This window comes from Triturus cristatus, chromosome 5_1, assembly GCF_964204655.1.
Source record: "Triturus cristatus chromosome 5_1, aTriCri1.1, whole genome shotgun sequence".
Lineage (NCBI taxonomy): Eukaryota > Metazoa > Chordata > Amphibia > Caudata > Salamandridae > Triturus > Triturus cristatus.
The window spans coordinates 157,766,359-157,793,282 of NC_140587.1; the positions used below are offsets into that span (position 1 = coordinate 157,766,359).

General features: G+C 46.2%; 1 protein-coding gene across 1 annotated transcript in view; it reads right to left on the reverse strand.

Moving 5' to 3' along the window:
- ZC3H3 (zinc finger CCCH-type containing 3) overlaps positions 1 to 26,924 on the reverse strand; it is a 1,788,705-nt gene that overhangs the window by 195,029 nt on the left and 1,566,752 nt on the right. Inside the window, exon 11 of the mRNA XM_085604688.1 lies at positions 12,341 to 12,495. Within this exon, the coding sequence (XP_085460814.1) occupies positions 12,341 to 12,495 (155 nt within the window). The remainder of the gene's footprint in view (positions 1 to 12,340; positions 12,496 to 26,924) is intronic.

The following is a 26,924-nucleotide window of genomic DNA, read 5'->3' on the forward strand; positions in this document are numbered from 1 at the left end:
CAGTGCTGTGGCTGCTTCGGAATCCGCATTGGGAGATGTCCAGGACGTTAGCTTCGATGTTTGTTAGCTCGATGTTGACGGACTTTTCGATGAACTTGGATACAAAGGGAAGCAGGGAGATGGGCCTGAAGTTCTTGAGGTCCGTAGTGTCCGTGGAGGGTTTCTTCAGGAGGGGGTTGACTTCCTTCCGCGTGATTCCAGTCGCTGGGGAAGGTGGCGATCTCGCCACCTTCCTCGACTAATTCCCTATGCAATAAAAATATCAGTCGCTCTTTTTTCAGCAACCAACACTACGCATTGTGGGACCTGTCGTTTCACGTGTTGTACTAAAAGCCTACAAATTCTGACATGGTTAGTACTGTTGGTCGACAAACACAACTGACTGACAGCCTTGTGACAACAGTGCATAAACGGGACAAAAATGTGCTACTTCACAACAGGACCGTGCATGAGGCCCAGGGGTTTTGACAGTTTTCATGTCGAGAGGGTTTGCTGTGCTAGCTGCCCTGGCCTGGCAGACTGAGGGTTTCTGTGTTGAGAAAGTGAAGGATCCGCCTTCATGTGCTGCTTCTACTTTCTTTACCTCCTGGCCTGTGAGGAGGGAAGACCTGCCGCTCTGAAGAAACAAGGAGGTCCGAAGAGGGGGCTCCTTTACCAAGAAATAAAAAGACCACAGGCTGCTTTAGGGACCCGCTGCCCCAAGGTTCCACCAAGAAGAGAGACACTAAAAACGCAGCGCAAGAGCAGCTGCACGCAGGGGTTCAAAACCTAAACTCGGCGCACACCAACCTCTCTCCCACTGGCCATGACCAGTAACATGAGGTGATAGCAATGACTCACTGACCGGAATCTCCGAAGACGGCAGCAATTGGCGGGCCCTAATGGCCCAAGCAACGACTGTGCCATCTAGTACTTGGGTACACTGACTCGGATCCATCCTCCTGCTGTCAGTGATTTCGCCGCACTGTGTTGGGTGCTCTTAGTAACTTATTGTTACATTGTAGCACCACTCTCTATGCAGCTGAGCCAGAAAGCCCCCAAGCCTGCCAGGAGCAGCGTCAGTGTGCACTGCTACTGCAGCTTGTATGGTGCTTTATAATAGCGGCGCTTCCTGCTTGACAGCTGAGGAGGCGCTATAATGCTTGACAGAGCATTTCAGAGCGGTGATGCGGACCACCACACTGAAATGCGTTTGTCTAACGCCTGATGCGTGGTACTTGGCAGGGCTGGTGTTTAGTCTCTGGGCTTTTTACCAGACGCACATGTGGTGTAAGACTGCAGAGGTGCAGCTTGTACAAAGGCTGCTGCACCGGCACCACGGACGTGGTCGGTGAAGGCAAGGTTAGAAGGACTCTTGTTCAGGTAATCCCACTTAGGAGAATTCTGCCATCTACAGAATGTCCACGGTCTCTGAAACCCCAGAGCAGCACTCTGAGAAGAGAGAAGAGAGAGGCACACTAGTCCAACTGAGGGGAAAATCAGATGACGTAATGGTGTAAATTTGAGAACACCACCAAAGCGCATTAAAAGTATTTTTCTCTTACTCAGTAATGTGGCTAGCAAACCTAGGACTAAGCATGAAGTGAGGTTGTTATCTTCAATTTGAAATCTAGTAGTTGACACACCGCATGTCTCTATACTACTTAGAATAAATGCTAGTACCCCATTGAGTCCTACCAGAATGTCACTTGGCACCTACCTCAGTTCCATATTCTGTTCAGTTAAAAGCAGCCACTCCTTAATCAGAGCGGACCAACACATCGTGCAGCTAGGAGCTTGAGGGACCGCTCCCTCAAGGCCTTGGAGTGCATGGTGGGGAGAATCAAAGGAGGTTTTGGCATCATGGTCGCGCTTAAGTCACTGAAGGCAGATGAAGTGTGGATCCGTCACCAACATTTGCCATAGGACTTGAAAGCAGCCTTCCTTGTAGACATTCCAGCCACACCAGGAGACAAAGTCATAAAGAACTTCAACAAAAGGGTTGAAAAAAGGTAAGTCAGAAAGTGATTGGGGGTGACTCTACTCTGGATCTGCGCTGAGTGCAGAAAGAACTGACGTCAGCGTGCTGGGGTGGTGATGTAGACAACGCCATATGGAGCCAAACAACGCCACCTACCGGCGCACAGGGGTACTGGTACCAAAACATTTCCAGATCCAGTCTCCCGCTTGGGGATAATTCTCAGGTAAGGAATCTGTGGCTAGAAGTCTCTATCAAATTTTGCATTTAGTGATTGTAAGCGTGAGGATAAGAAAGCGGAAGTGAGGATGTCCATCTAAAGGCTGAGGCTGTGATAGAGGGTGAGAGGTTTATGCCACAATCTGGAGACTAGGATTAGAGTGAATGATTTTTCACTGGTATGAGTGGGAAGTGAATGAGTGCTAATAACTAGAGAACAACAACATCAGCAAGAGTTGGAGGAAGATTTTAAGGAAAAACTTAGGTAAAAAAAATGGGTGCTTGGTCCACAGTGCCAGAAGAGTAGGAAAATGTTTTATAAGGGGGAGGAAAGGAAAATAGAGAGGCATGAAGATTAGATGAAGGAGGTGGGGAGACTGGTGGCTTTGTTGAGCTTGGTGGTTAAGGCCTCCCTTATTTTGGCAGGTTCCTGACAATACAAGGGAAGTGATCACCATCCATAAGCCATACAAACACTACCTTAGGCAAATGCAAAGAAACAGTGCACAGGATACGTAACACATTCACACACACGGGACATGTGGCCATGAAAAGTCATTTTGAGCATGTGCTACTCAACAAAAGGAACTTGGCAGCAGCCAGGCTCATACATGCAGCTGTCTTCTCTTGGTATGAAGGCCAAGAAAGAAAACAAAATGCCTCTATCTCCTTGTCAGAGGCTCATTTCAGTGTTTGGCTTCTGCACTGCGCAGTCACAATCCCTTCTCTGAGTGCTTTGCCAGCTAACCAGGCTGACCTTTCTGAGTAGTCCAGTGAATACTAAGAATCAAGCACTTTCTGCAGGTCTGCCAAGCTCAGGCATCTCAACTACTCATCCGGCATGCCATATGCAACGAAACAGCAGCAAGGCTTCCCCGACGCAGTCCTACGACGGGAGCCTGCGATCTCTTTCCAGAGGTAAGTCGAGGGTACAAAGTAAACACCACAGGCTAATAGTCAATGCTTTGTCCGACTGTACTGTAGTGCATGCATCAACAGCAGCACGGCCTGTAGGAGACTGTTGGCTTACATCAAGATGCTATGGTGGTTTCTCCACAGGCTCTACATTGGGATGCGCCAATGGCCAGGTTACTTGTGCAGCACTGACTGAAGTCCTTGCATTGTAGAAAAAAAAGACAGCTGTGGGGATTGTAAGCTTTTAGCATTCACGTTACAGACTAGTCATATCTTTGGATTTCCTTAGAAATGTCAGCCCCTGGAAGAAAATGTAAAGATTTACATCTATGCATTTTGTCTTTTCAATGCTGTCCCTACACAAAATGCAATTTAGGTGAGTAAAATAATCGTCATCGCTGGCTCACTTTGTAGATTCAATTTCTATTTTATTTATGTTGTGAAGTACTGTAAGCTAAAGTACATCTAGGTGCACACAAAGCACACTACAAGACAGAGCATGCATTGTTCAGATGGAGAATGAAAGGTGACATGTTCATCGCTTTATAAAATTCCTTAACAAATAGATAAATGAATACAACAGAAAGGGTTTATTAGATTAAAAATGCCTGCACGCCACAGTGGAGGAGAGTCCGTAAACTATGCTTAAGATTGGTGAAGCCGCCACCTTCGCTTGTTGTCCGTCTAGCACTGAGAGTACCGAATCCAGAAGCTCTGCATCAGCTCGGTGAACCCGCCATCGCCTCTGGTTGTCCATCTAGTACTGGGAGTACTGAATCCAGAAGCTCTGCATCAGCTCGGTGAACCCACCACCTCCTCTGGTTGTCCATCTGGTACTGGGAGTACTGAATCCAGAAGCTCTGCATTAGCTCAGTGAACCCGCCACCTCCTCTGGTTGTCCATCTAGTACTGGGAGTACTGAATCGAGAAGTTCCACGTTAGCTCAGTGAACCCGCCACCTCCTCTATTTGTCCATCTAGCACTGGGAGAACCGAATCCAGAAGCTCTGCGTGAGCTCGGTAAACCCGCCACCTCCTCTGGTTGCCCATCTAGCCCTGGGAGTACCAGCTGCATGGTATCATGAGGGTTGCCTCACCAGTGGAGCACTGCTTGGTGTTGTGGCATAAGGACCCGCGCTTCAGGAACTCTGTGCCCTGCATTGTCTTATTAGGAGCAGCATACCAAAAGAACACCTCTAGCATAGAATATCTGTTTTAAAGTTGCAAAAAAATAAATAATAATTAAGATAAAAAGAGTTCCATGTGCCTCTATTTACATGATCGTTTGGCTCAAGCTCCATGCCTCCTTTGGCAGTCAGGCTCCTTCTTGGTCAGGAGAAGGATGACCTAACTTGAAGCATTAAACGACAAACAGTCAGATCAGCAGGTAGGGGAAGAAGTAATTAGGCTTTCCAGGCCATCAGCGAGGAGTTCACAATTCCCAGATCCACACCGATGACTGCCTCTTGATGATGTCTGACATCTGCTTTCTGGCTGATCACCTTCAGCTCATACTGTCACTTCCTCACACAATGCGGGGTGTCATGAAAGGCGTATGCTATGTCTCGACTGGCATGTCGCGTCACTTCCGTCAGGTTAATCCCACACTCTGCCTCTGCCTGGATCCATTCTTGCTTGGGCTTCCGGATCTCTAACCACATCCCTGAATGTAGCATGAGGTTGCCATCTGGATGAAACAATGGCACAGAGTGGAAGCCTGACCAGCACTACACTGCATGGGTAGCCATGGAGGTAGGCATGGAGAAAGCACTCACTGGCTGAAGAATGGGCAAATCACTGGCAGCAGAAGACCAGAGTGCCAAGATGTGGAAGGGGAGGCAGAGAGCGTTGGCAGATGCAGGAAGCCAAGAGAACTCGAGTGAAGGAGGACTGCAGACAGGAAGGGTAAAAGGAAGAGCGAGAGATAGAAGAGCATAGTAGGAGGGGGTCTGTAGGCAGATGGAGAAGCAGTAGGGTACTTAAGGATCCCAAAGTAAGCAAAAGGAAGTGCAAAGTGGATAACTACTAGGGAATCATCCACATACAAACCAGAAGATAACCCAACGCAGGTGAGGGTAGCAGCCAAGGGCTGTGCAGATGCAGAAAAGGAAAGGAAAGGGCTCAACGTGGGAACTCCAGGAATCTCATTGAAATGAGGGAAGATATGCCTAGCCTACTGACTGAGTATCAGACGGACCAGAGAGGTAATAATGAGAAAACAAAGCCAGGTACTGTCAAAGGGAGTAGTGCCGCCAGCAGAATAGTGTGATCCTCAGTGCCAAAAGCAGCTGGTGGGTCACTGGGCATTAGTAGAGGCGCTTGAAGCAGTGACAAGAAAAGAGGTTCTATGCTGAAGAGGAGGTGAGTCTGGATAAGCGAAATGTGCAAAATGCATACTGGAGATGAAGTGACAAAGAACTAGAACAAAGAAAGACAGTGGTGGATATAAACTGCAAGGAGTCTTGAGAGTAAAAGGACATGGTAGATAGGCCAGATGTTGGCAGGAAAGTTTGAGGCAAGTGATGGCTTTTTAAAACGGTAGACTAGAAGGATTTTGGGAAGCACCTGGTATTCTGGCTGAAATGAGCCATCATTTGCTGGGGACGTCACAGGCTCCAGTTTCATGTCAGAGGGGAGGCGAGGTGTGGCATATGGTACAGAATGCATGCCTTGCCTTTTACGGAAAACATTTGGTGGATCTTTCTCTCGGCCTAAGCACAAGACAATACTCTAAATATGTTTGCTCGTAGTCTTGTAGAAGGCAAGGGTCTTATTAATATTAATGGAAAAAAAGAAAAATATAATGTAAGACGATATTAAGCGATAGATGTCCATTCCAGGAAAAATAGTAATTAAAGGCAAAACAACAACAAATAAAACTTTGCAATCAATATTTAAAATAATTTCCAAGTCACATGGGTAATAGTTGAGCTCACCCCCTCTGGCTTTTAAAGATTCAGTCAAGTAGATCATAATCAGGGAGATGCCCTAGCACTTCAGCCAACTACAGAGTCATAACACCTCTTGGAACAGGACCCAGAACCCCACTTCGCCCTGCTTGTTGCAGTACCACATGGCAGTGGTTTTGTCCGTAGGAAACTGCACCAGAATTCGCTTGATGAATAGCAAGAAGGCCTTCAAAAGCCAGGAGGATAGCCTGCAGCAAGCTGGGTTTCCGCCAGAGACCAGAATCCTATGAACACATCTCCCAGGTGACCTACCCAGCCCAGAAGGGATGCATCCATCACCATCGTAAGCTGTGGGTGGGGAAGGGAGAAGGGTCTGCCGGTGGTCAGGCTGCAGTCCAGCAGCCATGACTGCAGGCCTTGTGCAGTCTCCTCTGAAACCTGAATGACATTTGACAGGTTTCCTTGGTGCTGGGTCCACTGAGAATTTAGATCCCACTGCACAGCCCGCATATTCCACCTGGAGAAGTGGACAAGCAGGATGCATGTGGCCAGCAGAACAAGAAGCCTCAGAGATGCTCTCATTGAGATCTAGGACCCAGGCATCACAACTCAAATGTCGTGGACTCGTTGCAGTGGAGGAGGGGTCCTGCATTGTACCATGTCCAGAACAGCTACTATAATCTGCAAAGGAGTCAGGTGTGACTTCAGCTTGTTAATCGAGAATCCCAACAATGCCAGCAGGCTTGTAGTCGTCTGGAGGGGAGCCTGTTGTCAACAGTCGGTCATCGAGGTAGGGGAAAACTAGTATCACCAATCTCCAAACATGGGCAGCAACCTCCGCAGCGGTGCAGGGGGCCCTAGTCCAATTACTTTCTGGGAGATATGGGAGACCCAGGAGCCTCTCTTCACATTCTGCAGGTGGGCTGCATCAATCTGTGTTACGCCACAGCACCACCACCATCTCTTTAGCCAACCATGAACCACAGATAACGTCTGCAGGATGGGCACATGAAAGTGTGCTTTCTGGAAGCCCAAGGTATCTAGATCTAGAGCAAACACCTTGGGCTTGGGTCGATATGAGCATTTTGATTTTGTCCTTCCATGCGAAGGCATTCAGAGGGTATAGATCTAAAAGAGGACAAGCGCCTCCATCCTTTTTTCAGCTTGAGGAAATAGTGGGAGTAAGAACCCATCCCTACTTCTAAGGCCGGCACCCTCTCAATGGCCCCCATGGCCAGTAGAGCCTGCGCCTCTTGCAGCAAGATGGATAGGTGATGCTCTGATAAAGGAGAAAGCAGTGGTGGGTCCAAAAGAAACAGGATGGGAAAACCACGCTGGACGATTTGGAGGACCCATCTGTTGGATGTGACAGATTGCTACCATGGGAGGAAATGCCTGATCCTGCCTCCGTTTGGTGGCACTTAGGGCAAACTAAAGCAGCTGGAGATTGATTACGCAGGGGTGGGAGACTGAGAAGAATGGTGTCTCTGGTGACCTGCATGATGTTTACTTGATCCTCAGCCACAAATGGACTGGGGTGACTGTTGTGGTGGTGCTGAGGCCTGGCACTGTTTGAAGGCTAACCTTCTGGAGTAGCCTCAGAAGCGTCAACTCTGATGTGGAAACACCTCATATGGGTTCTCCATCAACATCTGTTTTCAACAGTCAATGTTACCTTGCCCATTGAGAAAGAGAATTAAACAGAATTTGTCAACTGCCGAAAAAGGGAGAAGAGCTCCAGATCCGTGTTTGAAATCACGGAAAGAAAGGAAGTCACTTTGATGCGCAGGAATGATGCTCCGTCATTCCTAGGGTGGAACGAAGCCAATGCAGAGCTGCACGGTGCCACCTACTGATGTGAACATTTCCAGATGCAGTATGGCGCCTGCGGAATGTTCTAAAAGGATTAGGAATTTGTGGTTAGAAGTATATATCAGAAAAAATAATCTAGTGCACTGACATTTTATGAAACCGTAGACCTTAAAATATATATATGCATATCTGAAAAACTACACAAGAATACCTCTTTTGTAGTTAGTAAATATTATATTGCATCGATAACTGCACAGGAATGGACAGAGGGCTGGCACTGTGGCACCTCCTCCACATACACAGTGTGAATGCAAGACATGGGCAGGAGGCTCATAGCACAGATAGGGTGCACTGCCCTGTGCTGCAGCACACCTCTAACTGGGTGCGGACTGTGTCAGTGTGCATTATCAAGCGCATTAATGAAAGGAGGATTGGCTCTTTGAAGTCGCCGGTCTGCCTTTCACAGTGCAAGCAGCAAACAGACAGCATTTCAAAGGGGTGCAGAGATCTCTCTGCAGGTGAGTGCAGTGAGTGACTACACTCTCCTGAAGTGGGTTCTTCCAAAGGGTGCCCTCATTGAGCACCGCCCTTTTATGGCACCCAGTCAGTGTATCACGTCAACTGCTTTGCCTCTTAACTCTCATCTCAATAAGGTGCTGGTGTTTCCTTCTTTTCATGGGGCCAGGCCCCCACGGAAATGAGGGATCACCTACTTCAGAATGTACCTGGGTTACATGTGCGCTGGCACAATCTATATTAGAGATGGGGCCGTTCAAACATCTACTGTCCTTCTTTAATACCAAAGAGCCTGGGGCACAAAAAAGCTGGCAAACTCCCATAAAGCCTTCGGGGTAATTTTGATAATATGGCCTCAGGTTTATGTACCCGGAGGTGAATGAATATCTGCTCTATTTGTGCCATCCAGTGAGGCAGGCCTCTCTAGTGAAGGCCGCAACTCACTAGAAGTGGCTGAGACTGACAAACAGCAGCGGGCAGTTACTGGGAGTCTTGTATTTTGTTTGCCCTTGATACTTGCACAATTGTCACTATTGCCTCATGTAACGTACCGTTTGATTTTGTAACATGCTCACTTGTATTTTTGCTCCTTATGTATCATTACTGCTGCTATTGTGAAGCGCTCTGACACCTTCGGGTAAAGTCCGCGCTATATAAAAACGCATTAAATAAAAATAAATAAAAAGAGAAGGCACAGACACCATCAACCCATGACTCAGTGGAGTCAAGCGTTCGCAGAGGTGAATGTGCCTCTCTGTCTAGCAGGATTGCGGGCGTCTGGTATTTGTATTCAGCATCATGGCACATTGTGGCCACCGCAGACATTCTCATGGACATCTAAGGAATGTGGGTGGGTATAAATGAAAATATAGTCGGCCTCCATTTTATATGGAATCCAAAATCGTCCTGATTGCGGCAATCTCATACAATATCCCTGGCATGATGGTGCACATCTCTGGAATGCTGCTATCTATGGCGTCATGTTGGACATCCTGGCATTATGGTGACAAGCCCTGGCTTGTACTTAGAATTGTTGGTATATAGTCATGTGGTCGTCCTTTGCATCTGGTAGCCCTCCAGTGGCATCTGGAGGCCATCTATGACACAGTAGGCTGAACCTGAGCAGATGATCAACTCCCATAGATGGCTAAATAGGATCCTGAGACTGACAGTCATAATGAAAATGGTAAAGAAAAACTGTGAAGACAATTTTCAAGAATGGCCAATTCCCATAATATGCCTATCGCAGAGGACACAGGAGCTTGGGACAAACAGCCATATATGGGCAGAACCTGAATCTTATGTCATGCTTACAAGTTGTATTTATGTACCCTACCCTGTTGGATATAAGAAACAAGAGATTATGGCCTGTTGTAAAGTATGAGACCAGAACACTTCATCATAATCTTTACGTCATTTATTACGCTCAGTCGAAGGATGATTGGTGTTGATGTTTTAGATTGTTAAACCGAAGAATGAGGAGTTGGTTCGGTTTCCTATTCTATAATATAATGATTTATCTGGTGAAAACTGTTAGTAAATGACAATTTGATACCTGATCTTGTGAATATCTGTTCATCTTGGTTAGTACTACATTATTAGATGGCAATGAAAATGTCGATGTTTTAGGATTTGTTCATTTTATTTACTACAAATGAAAATATGATGTTGAACATCAATATGACTGCGCAATGGTGGCCATTCTTTGCAAATTCTATATATATATATTACAGGTATATGGGGATCAACAGTGGTAGAAATCCCAGGAATTTGCAGGCTATCCGTGGCATCTAGTGACCATCTCTGGCATATAGTGACAATCCAAGGAAAGAGGAGGCTGAACCAGGGGAAGTCAGGCTGAATCGAGCAAGTGAAGCTGCACAGCTATTCGGTTTTACACCTATTCTATGACACTCTTGCCAATCATTGCTTTTATCAATCGATCAATCAAACTGTACTTATAAAGCGCAGCATATCACCTGTGAGGGTATCCAGGCATTGGGCTGTGGATCTCAGTTGAAAGCCAGGTGAAGTCTGTCAAAGAGGGTGCTGTTCGCATGGTGGAGGGGAAGGGCATTCCAGGATTTGGTGGTGAGGTGGGAGAAGGATCATCCACTGGTGTAGCAGTGGCGAATGCGCCGTGTGTGTGAGGGGAGGGTATCGGAGGTTTCTGGAAGTTCAGGCGGTGGTTCATGTATGCTGGTCCTTGGTCGTGGAGAGCTGCGTAGGAGTGGGTCAGGAGCTTAAAGTGGCATCTCTTCTGGATGAGGAGCCAGTGGAGGTATCTCAGGTGCTGGGAGATGCGAGTTCTTTCGGGCAGGTTGGGGATCAGATTGGCTGCTGCGTTCTGGATAGTCTGGAGCCTTCTCACAAGTTCACCGGTGGTGCCTGCACAGAGTGCATTGCCGTAGTCTAGATAGCTGGCGATGAGGGTCTGCGTCACTGTTTTCCTGATGCTGGTGGGTAGCCACTTGAAATTTCTGTGGAGCATGCAGAGCGTGTGGAAGCAGGCTGAGGAGATGGTGTTGACCTGTCCTTTCATGGAGAGTTTGCTGTCGAGGAAAATGTCCTGGCACCCTGTGATGAGGATACACCTAGGTGTCCTTCTTTATGACACTCAACCCAAGCTCACTGATTTACCTGTGGGTCCCAGAGGACACATCTACCTGCTGTTCTCCACTTCTACTGCTGCAGATTGTATGCACCAACACATAGCATTCTATCACAAGTAACACTGGGCATGCTGAACGTGAAGCGCAACAACTGTCATAAGATTTATCTCAGCAGAAAATCTACACTTCTTACAAAAATAAGACAAAAAACATTTTACTTGTGACATCATTTTTTCTGCTGCCATCAGCTAAGAGGAAAGGCAGGTCACAGAGCATAATTACAGCAGCAGATTAAACACTGAAAATAGGAACTGGCTTTTCATTCTTATGATCTGTTTTCCTTAATGAACAGTGATCAGCAGAAAGGAGCTATTCATGACAACATACTTATTTTTTCCCACAATATAAGTATTTACCAGAAAGATAAAATATCTCTGCATGTTTCTACACAATCTGAGCTACAACATTTATTATCTGAGAAACTAAACAGATTCTTATATTTTGTGCAACAAATTAGTAACTGCTTGTGGTGTGTTTAATTTTGCACTACAGATTCCACTTTTATTCCTCATGTCTGCAAACACACTCTCGCTTTCATATAAAAGAGCAAAACACTGAGGATTTAAACCATTTGGGAGAAGTGTGATGTTGTGACCATGTATTATGAGAAATAAGGTACCACCCACAATACATCATACGGCAAGCCCCTCAGAGTTCCATGAACTTATTTAGGAAATCGACATTTGGCCTTGTTCCTCTAGACACAGAACTTCCTGTGACTTACAGGATCCTTAAAATGTACGGCAATGGGCACTTTATCACATATGTATGGTTAGCAACATAGAAGCAACTCCAGTGACTGTCAAGTTCCAATGTCAATCCAGGGATGCTAACAGTAGCAAATCACAGTGTGGTCAAAATTGCATGTGTAGTGTTTAACATGTCAAATATACATATAGTGAATTGCTGACAAACAGTGACTATTCTACAATCTCTTTAAGATCAGATATAAGTATTTCTTATCATCTTTCATTTGTAGAAGCTTCTTATGTGAAGTTTTGAAGGCTGTTGTGTGCATCAAAGGGCTATACTGTGTTGGGCCGTGCAGTGTGCAGTGAATGGAATTCGGTATTATGTTTGAAGGAATACCTAACACATGAGAATTCGCTGACACAAAAAAGAGGCAGCCAAAGAAAAAGAAGGTCACCTATCGGATAACTGGTCCATAATTGTGAACTATCTGTATCTTCTTCAAATGCAGTAAAGTCTGCAATGCTTGACCAGCATATCATAGGGACCAATACAGGAATGGTAACCTGCTCCTGATCTAAGAAAGGCGGGAGTAACAACATGGCAGGAGCATGGTGATGAGGAAGAAAGGGACCAGAAGGACAAACCTACCACTATCATCACTGGGCTTTTCTTTCTGAGGGGTGGGTTCTTCCACAACCGGCGAGGTAGGCGATGACTTGAGCGAGATGAAAGATGGAAGCTTCTGTAATCCGGAGGGTCCAGCGTTTTCCGACAAAGAACTCTCTTCATGGGACCTGCTGACTCTAAGACAAAAAATTGTGGACACAATTAAAAACACAAACCACAACATGAATGTAAGAAAAAGGAAGAAAAACATGCTGAAAGTTAATATTCTTCACTGCAAAAAGGTTTCCATCTTCTGCTACATTACATCTTCAACCATTTTACGAGTCCTAAAGTGCCTTTCCATGCAGCGGGGATTGACTATCAGACTTTTCCCCATGTCCCTGAGGTTGAAGGGACCACGTGAGTCTGTATGTGTTCCTGACTAACCAAGAGGATGGGGCTGCAACAGAAAGTTCTTCCTTCAAAGCCTTTTGGACTCTGTTGAGCAGCTCAATCAAGTATTCAAGGCCAACCTCAAGGAAGGTGGTGAACGGGATGAGTCGGACACCATTTAATGCAATAAATACAGTCACAATAAAGATAAATATCCAGCTACGATGACTTCTTCGAATTTATGGAGTTTAATGAACTCCATAAATTGCAAAACATAACAATTTTCTGTTGGGCTCATCTTCTGAGGTTTGTACACCGGGTAAGGTACTTGTCCACAAATAATGGACCATTTTTAGACACCTTTCATTCAGAACAATTAGGCAATATTATCCTATGGGGTTTCATAACCATGGACAGCTCTGAAGCTGTCCAGAGTGCCCCTCGCCCAGCCATTGGGGCAGGTATTTACCCGGGGGAACACACTACATAGCCTTAGAGAAAACAATTCAAGCCCAAATTAAAGTCTCCAAGATAATCGAGTTGCATTAAAACTTAGTAAAAGTCAAGTTATCCTGATTTCTCGTAGTTGCCAGTGGCAGCTGAACTTCTTAGATTATCATCTCAAATCTACTAATGACAGTCAAGAAATTCCACTTCCAGTTGTCAACTGATTTGATTTGGTAGGCCAAAACTTTTAAAGGGTTGTGGTATAAAAATTCCAATACTGGCCCACAACGGTACCTAGGCTTTCTCCTTGTTAGTATTAGGGACTCATTTTGGAACCTTTGAAATCCTTGGTGTGTTTGGACCTCATTATAGTGAGGAGTGAATGGCTTTGAGCACCGGGGTGCCAACATAGTAGATGAAGGGAGTTGGAATTGGGTGTAACCCCAAGGTGTACTCATTGGCTCACACTCCACACACAAACTCTTGTTCTGTCAGGAATTGGGCCAACTGGGTGCGTGTACACTGCACAGTAGTCCAGGGTCAAGGAATCCCAAGTGTGGCTGTTGGGCACAACCTCCGGAACAGCGTTCAGAAGCTGACAACATGCCAGACCTAGTTTAAGGAGTATGAGCTGGGCTACAGGCTATACATGGATTTGACGAGAGTTCCCTCAATTCAAGACAGCAAACATTGGTCCATAGGAATGTGGCCGCCAGGCAGAGTCACGCTTCTGCAGGTAGCTCCCCTTCACCTCTACGTAGGAACATTTTAGCGCCCTTCTGTCTATGAGGGATGTTGAAGTCTTCATGGGTACTCTGGGTTGGCTCTGCCTGTCTGTGCGGGCTGTCGCCATACACGTATGCAGGACTGTAGGCACAGGAAGGGTGGCAGATCCACAGTCAAAGCTTCAGGCTAAGCCCTAGCCAAGGGAACCAGTTGCAAGGGAGGATGACACGGTGCTTGCAAAGGTGCCATTCATTGGCAAACTTCGGCACTTCGGCAAAGATAGAAAGTGCTACGTAAATGCAATTACTATACAGTACAATTATAACTATATTCAGCAAGCAGTCAAGTGCTGGCTGGCTCTGCAAGCTCATGATGTGTGGATCTCAGCCAGACATCTATGCTAGGAGTAAGTGGTTGAATGAGCAGACTATGGGCCTAATTTAGATCTCAGCGGATGGGTGACTTAGTCACAACGGTGACGGGTATCCCGTCAGCCGCAATGTAAATCCCATAAGATATCATGGGATTTATATTTCGGCAGATAGGATGTCCGTCACCATTGTGACGGAGCAACCCGTCCACCAAGATCTAACTCTGGTCCAATGTAGTTCTGTGAGCAGCAGACATCGTCCTTTCTGCGCATGCAGTCACACAATGAAAGAGAGTGTTCACACTCTCGTTGAGCGGGAAGTCAATCCCCAGAACTGAGGACATTTACAAGAGTGAGTCATTATGCCTCAGCCCTGTGGTGCAGTTATGTTGTACCTGCAAAACGGTATAAATTCCAGGATCACGCACTGCGTGTTGCTCAATGTTAACCAAATGGTGTATTCAACTGATAAAGTGCAGTAGGGTTTCACTCTCTGATCTAAGGGTGTGTCTAGTCAGTAATCCAAAATCGTTCCCCACTGGGGTTCGTCCCCTCTTTGCACTGCTTGAAAACCTAACCAGTAGGATTGTTTGTAAAATTTATGAGAATCTATGAATCTTAATCACAAATGAAGATTAACATTTTCAGGATCAATTTTGTATTCATGGAATAACCAATTAAGTAGTTATAGGTAGTTGTCGTTCGTATCCACAGTGGTGAATACAACTTTAAAAAATCAAAGCACTTGTACAAAACCAAAATAAAGCTGTCCCATCCCAATGCATTTCGGGCCGAAATAGCCCTTCATCAGGGGTTCATTAGTCTGCAAAACAGTAATAGGTAAGAGTCACAACAATGTCCAGCCGCCAGTCTGTACTAACATGAATCATGGGGGCTTACCTGTGGGTGGCTCTTTAGAATTGTTGTGGGACCAGATTCAGATCCAAAACCACTTCAACTTCAAACGTCTGAGCACCTTGGACTTTGTCTGGAATTGAGACTGCATCAAGGAAGACTCCTGCTGCTCCTGGTCTCGTGGTTCTGCCAGTCTTCTGAGTCATCTGTGCCTATGCTTCATCCAGGTTCTTCTCCAGGCATTTGGGCATCAAAGATACCCAAAGTAATCTACCTTGGAGTGAAGGAGCCACTCCCCTGCATCTGCAGGCACCGCAACAAAGCTGAACGGTCTGCTGCTCCTCAGGTCCCACAGAATCTTCTCAGCAAATTTGAGGCCAGTATCCCTCGTCAGAACCGCTGTAACAGAACCCCTGTGCACCGCGTCGACTTGCCATTGCTAAGGCTTGTTGATTCTGTCCTCCAGCATCTCTTCCTGTCAAGATCTTTATCCTCACTGCATCATTTGCACCGTGGGCCTGCATCTTTGGTTAGCAGCTCGAGGTCCCCTTGCGACTCCTGTGTCTTTGGTCTGTGAGTCCTCTTGAGGGTCTTCTATGGCTTCCGTGGGCTCATCTTGCTCAGGGCCTGCTGTGGCTCGCATGCACTTGGTGAGTCCCTCGGACCTTGCTGGTCCCAACGCTGCACCTTTTTTGTCTTCCACGTCTGTTGCTGCTGCCAAGGCTTGTTGGTGCTCCCGCCGGACACCGATACCCTGGTTCTTGACTTCCTACATGGGACAGCTTTTGAACGGCTCCTGGTCTTCCACATCATCGCCTGGTTCTCACTGCTGCAGCGACAAGGTAGCCGCCAACTCCCCTGAACCTTCCATCATCTGTGGTCATTAGTCTTCTGTGCCTCCTGGTCACTCCTGAGTGGCATAGACTCTGTCCCCTCTGCTTGCAGGTACACCTCTTCAGTAATCCATCCTTGGATTCCACTGGACTCTTGCAGCTTCTTCGCCAGCGGCATCTTTACTGAAGTCCTCCTTTGTGGTCTACGGCAGTTTCCAAAGTCACTTCGCACCTATGCACCCGGCTTCCCTGGTGTCAGTGTCATGGTTCCTGGGGTATCCACGGGTGTGGTGGCTCACCAAACTTCCATCTTCCACAGGGATTCTTCAGGGGCCTTTGGGAAGAGTCCTTCTTAAAAACTGCAACTGCGACTTTCTCATTGACTTGCATTGAGTACACAGCTGTGTTTCCATTGCACACAGCCTCCGTGGGGTCCTGGGTACTTACCTTGGGTAGTTCCTTAGGTCCCCAGATCTTCTGAGTCTTCTGGTCCATGTCTCGACTTCGGTCATAGTTCATATTCCACTTCTTTAGTATATGATTTGGGCTACCCCTGGAGACCATGTATTTGTGCTTACTTACCTGTTTCCATTTCAAATATTGTGTGTATTCTGTTGATATCTCCGGGTAGGAGATAAACCAATGTGTTAGTGAGTGTGTATAATAAAAATAACTATTTTTATAACTACACTGTGTGGTTCTTTTTCTTTTAACCTACACTATATGATTAGTTCTGGTAAAACAAGCTGCTTTACACTCCTTCTGGACTAAGCCTGAAGGCTGCTCTCGACCACTACCACTTAGAGAGCTTTTTATGGTTGCCTAAGACCACTAAAATCACCATAAGGTTTGTATGGATTACTGTAAGGTGCTTCACTTAAATAAGTGTGCACCATATACTAAGCCATCCTTCTACAAGCTCAAAGCAGGTTCCTGCCGTTTTAGTCACATGACTTTCCATACTAAGTTTGTCTTCAAAGGTAACTCCCAGATTCCGAACCGAGTTAGCGGAGGCCCCAGGCCCTTTGAACGATACGGGCCGCAGATTGAGGGGTAAGACCTCCGAGATAGATTGGGCTGCACAGTAGAGAATTTCTGTCTTATCCTTGTTAAAGTTTAAGGAGTTTAGGCTGAGCCACAAGATAATGTTGTTCAAGCAGTCATGAAAAGAGGAGAGTTGCTGATTACAACCCAATGAAAGGATAAGCTGAGTGTGGTCAGCATAGTTAATCAGGGTCAATGTATGAGACTTAGGGAGTCTAATCAGTGGCGGCTGGTGACATTTGAAAGTGGTGAGGCGTAAAATTATTGTCCTAATGCTGCGCAACGAGCGAGCGTAGTGAGGGGGGGAGGACGCATACTGATTATTACGTAATAGAAGCTCTGTAATTTACAGCACTAAAAACGGCAAACAGTAGTAGACTGTAGCATAGAAAAACATGCAGATTTTACTGTAACCAAATGTCAGCAGTGTTAAGTATTGTTGTAATATATAGGAATATGTGAAAGTGTGCGCTGTCCCCTCACCCAGCAAAACTTATGTTTGCATTTCACAATGTGTTGCCTGAAGCTTGGACGCCTCTAATGCACCGAACAAAAACTATAACGTGAAAAGAAAAGAAATATGTCAAACTAAGAGCCTGACTTTGCGTCTCCAGTTCAGTAAATGAATTACACACTGTCTGTGAATGCCAGGCTCCCTCTGCTTTTTTTCGTAAATTGTTTTCAGCACCTGTCTCACCAACAAGAACGAGGGAGGAAAATAGTTGCGGCCTCGGTGCACCCACGGCTGCGGGCATGCAGTGAAATTTCAAATTGGAACTAGCGAGCACAAGTTAGGGAATCCTACACCAAGGAAGGCTGCGCGGGCCAAATTCTACAGTTGACACGAACACTCCCTCCTTCCGCTTTACACCATATATACAGTACTATCACTCATGTAAAACATACGAAAACTAAAAATGTCACTGCGGCGAAGACTATGCAATCAAAACTACATGTCCACAAACAACCAAGGGCAGGTCAAACGTCAAGCACAAGGCGACATGCAGCCTCAGCAAAACATGAAAACACCATTAGCCAAGTCTGGCTGCCTCTGTGGGACGTGCCTCGAAGCCTGCGCCGAAAATAGATAATGATACGAAGCGATGAGTTCGGTAAGCAGTCATTTCCTCCCGCTACGCCTCCCACTTTTCCTTTCACTTGGGAATTTTATTGTGATGTGCTTGTAGGTTTATGGTGTAGCTACAGTTGGGACAATGGGGCGATATCCCAAATTAATGCCCTGCTATTAACTGGATAATGTGAAGGACGACCTCTGTAGCTCCCTAAATCTGGCAATACTAAAAGATGTGTACAGTCGCGGCTCGCGGGTGGGGGGGGGAGGGGGATGAGGGGTGGGAGGGGGGGGGGGTCACGCATGGGGGGGAATGAAATATATTAAAAAAAACTTACCTCACAGCCGGTCCACGGGTCCACGCCACCTCTCAGACCTCTGATCCCCTGGGCGCCTTCACTAACGGTACTGGAGGGGCCTGACAACCCCTCTCAGCCAATCCTGGTGCTGCCAGCAGCGCCAGGATTGGCTGAGGGCACAGCGTACGCTACGCCCGCCGCCTGCCCATTAGGAGACCGAGGGGCTCCTAATGGGCATGCGCAAGGCAGTAAAAACACAAGTACGCATGACTGGGCACGGGCTAAAAATTAATCTCCATGCCCACTCATGCGCACTTGTGCTGCCTTTCCCTGGCTTGTGACAATGCATGTCAGTCAACATGACGCCAGACCGCCCACGGTCCGACGTCATGCTGACTGACATGCATTGTCAGTTAGTTCTCCCCACCCTCGGCGTCTCTGAACTTAAGTAAACTAAGTTCAGAGACACCGAGGGAGCTGCGGGCGGGTGCGGGGGGGCTACGCCCCAACGCCCCAATGGACGATCCGCGCCTGCGTCTAATCAAAGGGGCCATATGGATGTTGAACAAAATTGGGCTGATGGCAAAACCTTGTGGCACTCCCTGATTATTGGCCCTAACCTTAGAGCAATAGGGGGAGGGGAGAGCAACTGCTTGACTTCTGTTCAAGAGGTACGAGCAGAACCATTCCAAGGCAGTTCTGCTCACTCCAATGGACTCTAGCCAAAATAGTAGAGTAGAATGGCATACTGTGTCGAATGCAGCCGAGAAGTCTAATAAAATTAGTAACACTGAGTGGCCCTCATTGACTCACATTGCTAGCTCGTCCATGGCTGTGATCAGAGTTGATTCAGTGCCATGACCGGGCCTAAAGCCAAATTGCTCTTCCTCAAAGTAGTTGTTATTTTTTCGAGGACTGAACTAAAAGCTTACTGATATAGCACTCCGATATTTTCACCAGAAAAGGTAGAAGGGAGATGGGTCTATAGTTACTCATAACAGAAGAGTCCAAGGATGACTTTTTCATAATAGGCATACCTATAGCATTCTTCCATGCAAGCGGCGCCTTACCCGATTGCAGGGATTGATTGCAGATTTGTCCTAGCAGGGGAAACAAAATTTCTGCCTGTCCCGTCTAAATTTTAACTGGAAGGACATCCAGAAGGAAACCTGATGAACTAGTCATAGCTAAGAAGTATAAACCTCCCACAGACATAGGTTTGAAGGCGTCTAAATTGCTTAGCGCTGGTTGCAACACCTCGTCAGGCAGCAGCACATATGGGCTAATCCTCCGACATGAGGCGACCTTTGCCGAAATAGGAGAGTTTAGGCTATCTTAGACTGTACAAATTTTGTCTTCAAAATATGTTGCCAGATCATCACAGAGACCTTGTGAAGGCACAATCAAATGGCTTAGACCTATAGGGTTAGACATATCCCTTATAATATCAAAAACCTTCTTGATGCTATTAGGGGTGGCTAAAATGGCATCAGTATAATAATCTGCTTTAGCCTTCAAGATGCCTAACTCATAGTCACGTAAAGCGACCTTAAGAGCTATTCTGTCCTCTTCCTTACATTGGTTTTGTTTGGGCAGCCTTAATGAAGCATTGTACCAGGGAGCAGAAATGTTGCTTTCAGCATTTATTTCTTTTAAAGGAATGATTCAATCCAGAGTTTCTGATATTCGTTTCTCCGAGGTGGAGAGATTGTCCTCCATCTGAGCATTCTGAGTCAGAGGTCAAAAAGGGGAGAGAGGTAGTAGCGGCTGATACCAGTCGGGGGGTGAGGGGGACTAGTGGCGGGGTGGGTAGAGAGGGCAATAAAAAGACTTACCCGTCCTCCTGGCCGGCTGCCACCTCTCCTCCATCCTCTTATTTCTTCCGTTCTCCAGTCCTAGCTGCTAGCAGGAAGCACCCAGGCTCCCAGGCTTCCCTGAGCCAATCACAACGCTCAGATATGGACTGGGACTGTGTAATGCAGCCTGGCGGGGAAGATACAAAGTACACATGACTGTTTGACTGGCCCAAGAGGGCCAGCCAAACAGTCATGTGCACATAGGGAGTGAAAACCACTCCTCCCCCCGCTCTTGCCAGCCCCACCCCACCACTGACTCAAATAGGAAAAATAAAATGATAATAACGATACGTTATTATTATGTTATTTTTCTTTTTAAGCAGCGGGACCACGTTCCTCCGTCTTAGCGGAGGAGCCGCCACTGGAGAGAGGAGAGATTATCTAGGCATGGCTTCCCAAGTTTATTCCATAGTCTGCCGTGGTGTATACTGACTCAGTGCCTTTGTCTTTGCAAGTCTCTCTACCTGCTAGCGAAAAAGCTACCAGGGCATGGTCAGTCCAGCAACAAGCTTTAATATTATTTAAAGTCTCCAGTCCAACGGTCGAAAAGATGAGATCAAGAGTATGGCCCACCTCGTGAGTAGGAGCATGAACAAGTTGGTCCAAGCTCAAACTGTTGCACAGACCTAATAAATCTCTTAATGCCGGGGAGGGAGCTTTATCTACCCAAAAGTTGAAATCGCCCGTAAGCGAGCTGAAGGCTGGCAGGTGAGCACGCGGCTACTGGTCATGGTATGAGGGGTCCGAGGACCTGTGGCGTCTCCGAAGCAGCGTCGGAGGCGAGTACAGAAAGCTGGGGGTCACTGTTCCAGTCTGCCGCTACCTGCCACGCAGCCTACCTGCTCTCTGTGAGGACGCCCACACCTGCATACCACAGCGTCTCCCTGCCGCCGCCGTATCTTCCACCCACACGGCCGCTGTGAGCAGGGAGACTACTGCTCCCAGCAACCCTTGCGGGAGGAACCCGCCCACGCAAGCAGAGCGCACTGAAGGCGCATAAAGCCAGCGAGAGCCCCGGCAGAGCGGGGGTCACTGTTCCAGTCTGCCGCTACCTGCCACGCAGCCTACCTGCTCTCTGTGAGGACGCCCACACCTGCATACCACAGCGTCTCCCTGCCGCCGCCGTATCTTCCACCCACACGGCCGCTGTGAGCAGGGAGACTACTGCTCCCAGCAACCCTTGAGGGAGGAACCCGCCCACGCAAGCAGAGCGCACTGAAGGCGCATAAAGCCAGCGAGAGCCCCGGCAGAGCGGGGGTCACTGTTCCAGTCTGCCGCTACCTGCCACGCAGCCTACCTGCTCTCTGTGAGGACGCCCACACCTGCATACCACAGCGTCTCCCTGCCGCCGCCGTATCTTCCACCCACACGGCCGCTGTGAGCAGGGAGACTACTGCTCCCAGCAACCCTTGCGGGAGGAACCCGCCCACGCAAGCAGAGCGCACTGAAGGCGCATAAAGCCAGCGAGAGCCCCCGCGACGCGGGATCGCGCACGGGTCGGCGCCGGGCTAAGCCCGGGCAAAGGGCGGGCCCTCTGTGGCCCTCAGTGGACGGAAGAGGCCGGGCTGGGCCATCCCCCTTGAGTCTACATACGCAACAGGTAATTACTCTAAGCATGGGCAAACGTACTACGAAAACTACATGCACTGCTACTGCCGCCCCTGTCGATTCGTCCACATCAATAGATGCACTGTTGGCTAATGCTCTCACTATGGTTACAAATGAGATCGCTGACACTGAACGTAGAATGTCCTTTGGATTCCCCACCACTGCTACTACTGTGCCATGCTCACAATCACCCAAGGCTTTATCCAACCCGGACCTCCCTCTCTCCCCCATAGTAACAGTTGTTAAAACAAATAGTAACGTGGACACTCTAAGTATGACCACTGGAAAATCAAGTTTGCGGACTATTGTTGTAACAGACTGTCAAGCGGAGCCCGCACTAGACAAAATGCCACGCTCCAACAAACCTGCAAGAGAGAAACGTAAGAGAGGCCCAGTGAAATGTATAGTTAACAAAAGGAAACAACTAGGTCGATGTAGAAATCAACCAACGCCACAGTGTTTGTGGAACAAAGATAAAGCCAAAGATTGTGAAATAGTAACATCAAGTGCCATTGAGGATTCACTACTCTCCCCATCTCCATTGGATGAAGGATCCGAGAAACCTACTACTCTCACACGAAGATTAGAGTCTCCAATTGCGGACAAAAGTATTTGTAGAGTCTCTATGTCATCCAAGGAGAGTAGCGTTAATACAGTCAGTACCCAGACTGAGGTCACCGATCAAAACTCTTTACTCAAATTCAATGGCAACCTGATAGAAACAATTGTTGATACTATTTTTAAACAAGTTGAAATTCAAATAGTCAAACAATTTAATACTGTTTTTAAGAGACTGGACAAAATCGAAAACCTTGTTAAAAAAGAGGAAATAAAAAGGAAAGGATCTATTAGCTTAGACGTTGTTCGAGGTGACAAAATTATGAGTAAATTAGAAACTTTATGTAAGGATCTGAGGGAGGGGAACCAGAATGTCGCCATTGACCCGAGCCGTGTAAATATGCAAGGCCTTACTGTTGATAAAATTGTGCCACCTAACAGTATCCCTGCTAATATTTTACCTACATTGTCCACGGGCCCCGATCATGACCCCCCTGGTCTAGAAGGAACAGTAACTGGTACCTCTATTCCGGATGCCAAGACCCCGCTAGCCTCCCGAACAGACAGGATAGGTATTACCCTGGATGACACAAGTACTGGTGGAGGCCTATTAGTAAGAAATAGATCTGCTAATAATTTAGGGCAGTTCCTCAACTTACCCCCAGAATCTTGCCCATATGTTTTAGTGTTAGCTGGTGTACCTGCTCTAAAAGAAGGCCAAAGTGAGTCATGGGTACAACTACATAATAAATGCATTAATTGGCTGACAAAACATAAAGGGGCAAGATGGAACATATCAAATGAAATCATACTAACTCGCAGGGTAAGTTGGGTGGGGCCACAACAGAAAAATATTAGCGGGGATTGTATAGTGATTAACTTTAGACATCCGAACTTTGTGAAATATTTTATGGACACACGTAACATCTATGCCAGTACATCCACTACAATAAGCCTTCACCCTTTGGGCTATTTTTATAGGCCCCCCCACAGACCAATTCAGACAGCCTCTTACACCATCCCTATAGCTAATAGATTCTCCGCCTTATCGGACTTAGAAAGTTTAGACTGACAACCATCAACACCTCCCATTACAGTGGACAAGGTTGTCAGCACAGTGCCTATGGATACGGTCAACTCTACACGCATTAATAAACCCTGTCCAGACAGATTAGTCCTACCACATGTAGCTTGTTCAGACTGTCCCATTATTCCTACTTCCTCTACCATTAGTCCATCAACTGACACCCTAAGTGTCATTAGTTGGAATATTGCAGGGCTTCCAGGTAAGATGAAAATCAAAGAATGGGTTACCTGGATAAGTAACTTTGATGTGGTAATGTTACAGGAAACATGGTGTACATCTACCCAATTGTTGGAGGGTTTCTTTTGCCACAATCTTATTGTACCAACCCCTGCCTTGGGACGTCCAAGTGGCAGTTTATCTATCTGGGCAAAAATTTCTAAGGATACGAAAATTGAACCTCTAAATGTGGTCAGTAAAAATCTGGTAGCCGTTAAATATGTTGCAAGGTTAAAGATTTGTTTTATAAATTTTTATAATAATGATTTTGTCAACCATCCTAACCCCACCTTTTTAGAACTGTTTAAGTTTATCGATGATGTTGTGGATGGTGAAAAATACGGTTTATTCGATGGTATTTGTGTTGGCGGAGACTTTAATGCTCATATTTATACTACATCTCCGCCCTGTAGTCGAGGCTCGGAATTGTTGGATCTTTTACAAAGTAGAGATCTAGATGATGTTATGGGCCATTTTGGAATTGATGAGGGAAGGGTACCGGCCCCCACGTATATTGGTCGTGGTTCTTCAACCACGATTGATTATATGTTTACCTCTTCCCCCCTTAGTGAAGTGTTAATTAAATCTAAGGTTGTCAGTAGCCCATACAGCGACCATCTACCATTAGTAATTCATCTTAAATCTATTAAAAAGCCTGTAGGTCCATGTGAGGTCGGAGTTCAAAATATTAATGTATCCACCGATAGACTAAGAATCATCTGGAGAGGGATTAATAACCGAGAGATCTTAACCAATGTAATTAAGAACAATCCCCTGTTGATTTCCAACTGCCTAACATTTGGTGGCCCGGATATTACTAGATCCTTCTGTGATCTATGCGCAGCAATAAAAAGGGCTATTTCCAGACCGGTAATAGAACATAATATAAACACTCAAAGATGGTTTGACACCAATTGTTCCAGGGCTAATAGAGAACTTAGGAAAGCCCTTGAAGCTAAATCCCGAGATATTTCCCTTGTCAGTTCATTACGCTTTAAATATAAACAGGTTTTAAAAACCAGAACTGAAGAGCTCCTAATAAGCCATTGGGATAATCTCACCAAAACAACAGCCCTAAAAGACACCACCGGTTTCTGGAAAGAAGTAAAAAGTTTGAGAGCCCTGGGTAGTAACATCACCCCGATAAATTGTAATATCACAGGTGATTCATGGGTCAGCCATTTTTCTAAGCTCTACGCTACAGCCGGGAATTCTTCTGAGGACACTTTCCCAGATGATACCGTAGTCATTACACTAGAGGAGGTGGAGGAAGCCATCGCAAACAGTGCTGGTAACAAGGCCCCCGGCCCGGATGGTCTGTCCATCGACCAGATAAAATCAAACACATGGTTTTGGGCCCCCCTACTTTGTAATCTTTTTAATAATTTAGGTAAGGAATCTATCCCTCCCACATGGTCTTGTAGTACCATTGTGCCTATTTTTAAAAAGGGAAACAGGATGGACCCGGGGTGTTATCGTCCAATATCTTTGATCGACAACACCCTGAAGGTCCTCGGTAGGGTCTTGTTTGACAAAATAAGCACCTGGGCAGACGAAAACTCCATCATCCACCGTTGCCAGCTTGGCTTTCGGAGCAAGCTTGGGACGGTGGAACAATGTCTAAACCTTAACCTCATAATGGCCAAATATACGAGAGCTAAACGATCTCCTCTGTATTTTGGCTTTATGGACCTAAGCTCAGCGTTTGATTTTGTTAATCGCTCTCGCTTGTGGTCCATTCTTTTAAATTATGGTTTAGACGAACCCCTAGTTCACTTTCTGGCCAATCTTCATCGTAACTTGAAAGCCCGAGTTCGTTTAAATAATGATGGTGAGGTTTCAAATGAGATTTTAATTGGCAAGGGGGTAAGACAGGGCTGTGTCTTAGCCTCCTTGCTTTTTATTTTATACATCAATGAATTAACTCATTCTCTGTGCAATTTGACAAAGGACGTTCCAATTATTAATAAGAAACCTATCCCGGCGTTACTCTACGCTGATGATGCGGTCCTTATGGGCCGCACTCCGAATGCTCTGCGTATTTTAATAACGGGATTCGTTAACTATATGTCCGATCTTGGGCTGTGCACTAACTTTAACAAATCGTTTATCATGACCTGCGGCCCTAAAAATTATAAAATCCCAAAGATTGTGATAGGTCCAAACATCCTAAAAAGCACATGCACTTTCCCCTATCTGGGTCTCTTATTCTCTAATAGTGGTTCGTGGCAACCACACGTGGCGTTGGGGAGAAACAAACTCTCAAAATCGATTAATTCTATCACCTCCCTACGCCAACCGCGCCAGGCTGATGTGGTTCTTAGCCTATTACAAATTTATCGAACCCAATGTCTCGCAACTGGCACATATGGTGCAGAAGTTTGGGGGTTTTCAAACTGTAAACCACTACAGAGCGAAGAGAACAGATTCTGTCGAAAAATCCTGGGGGGAGTTATTAGCGCACCGACCTTTGTATGTCACAATGAATTAAAATTAAAATATGTTGAGGATTTTATTAGAGCGAGACCTGCATTATTTTGGCTAAGGATATGGCAAAACTCGGCAGCTTCATTGACTCGTGAGATTATTTTAGACTGTCTGAAAAGTGATAATGTCACCCTAATCCCATGGATTAATGCGGTAGAGAGCAGCCTTGAGAGCGTCAATTACGGTTACCTGTTCACATATCCGGATAGGATTGACGCCTCTCATAAAAATTTGGTGAGAAGAGCACTCTATCAGCATTTCCAGAATGAAAGGGAAAGAGCAGTTTTTGTGAAACAATCGACAGTCGACTATTTATCAATCCAGGAATCTCATATTGAATCCCCGATGTCCCCCCAGCCTTACTTATGTAAAAAACTGGGTAGATGGACCAGATGTTTATTATTTAGATTCAGGGACAAGAGCATTATAAATCTCATCTGCTTTCCACTGGGTTACATTAAAAATTTGGAAAAACTACATTGCCCTTGTGACCGAGGTGGAACCCAGAGTATGCCCCATTTTATCTTCGGCTGTGGATTTTATATGAAATTCACAAGACATTATCTAATACCATATTGTAAGAAATATGATTTGCTTAGCCACAACCTTGCCTATAGACACTTCTTAATGCTAGGATCTGATGAACTAATTTTTAGAGTTAGTAGCTTTCTTAAAGCCATTGTATGCTCACGCAGGTCGTTGAAAATTGATTAGCTCTGTTTAAACATGCACTTTGCACTTTAAAATATGTCTTGTCGGAATTTAATACATTATT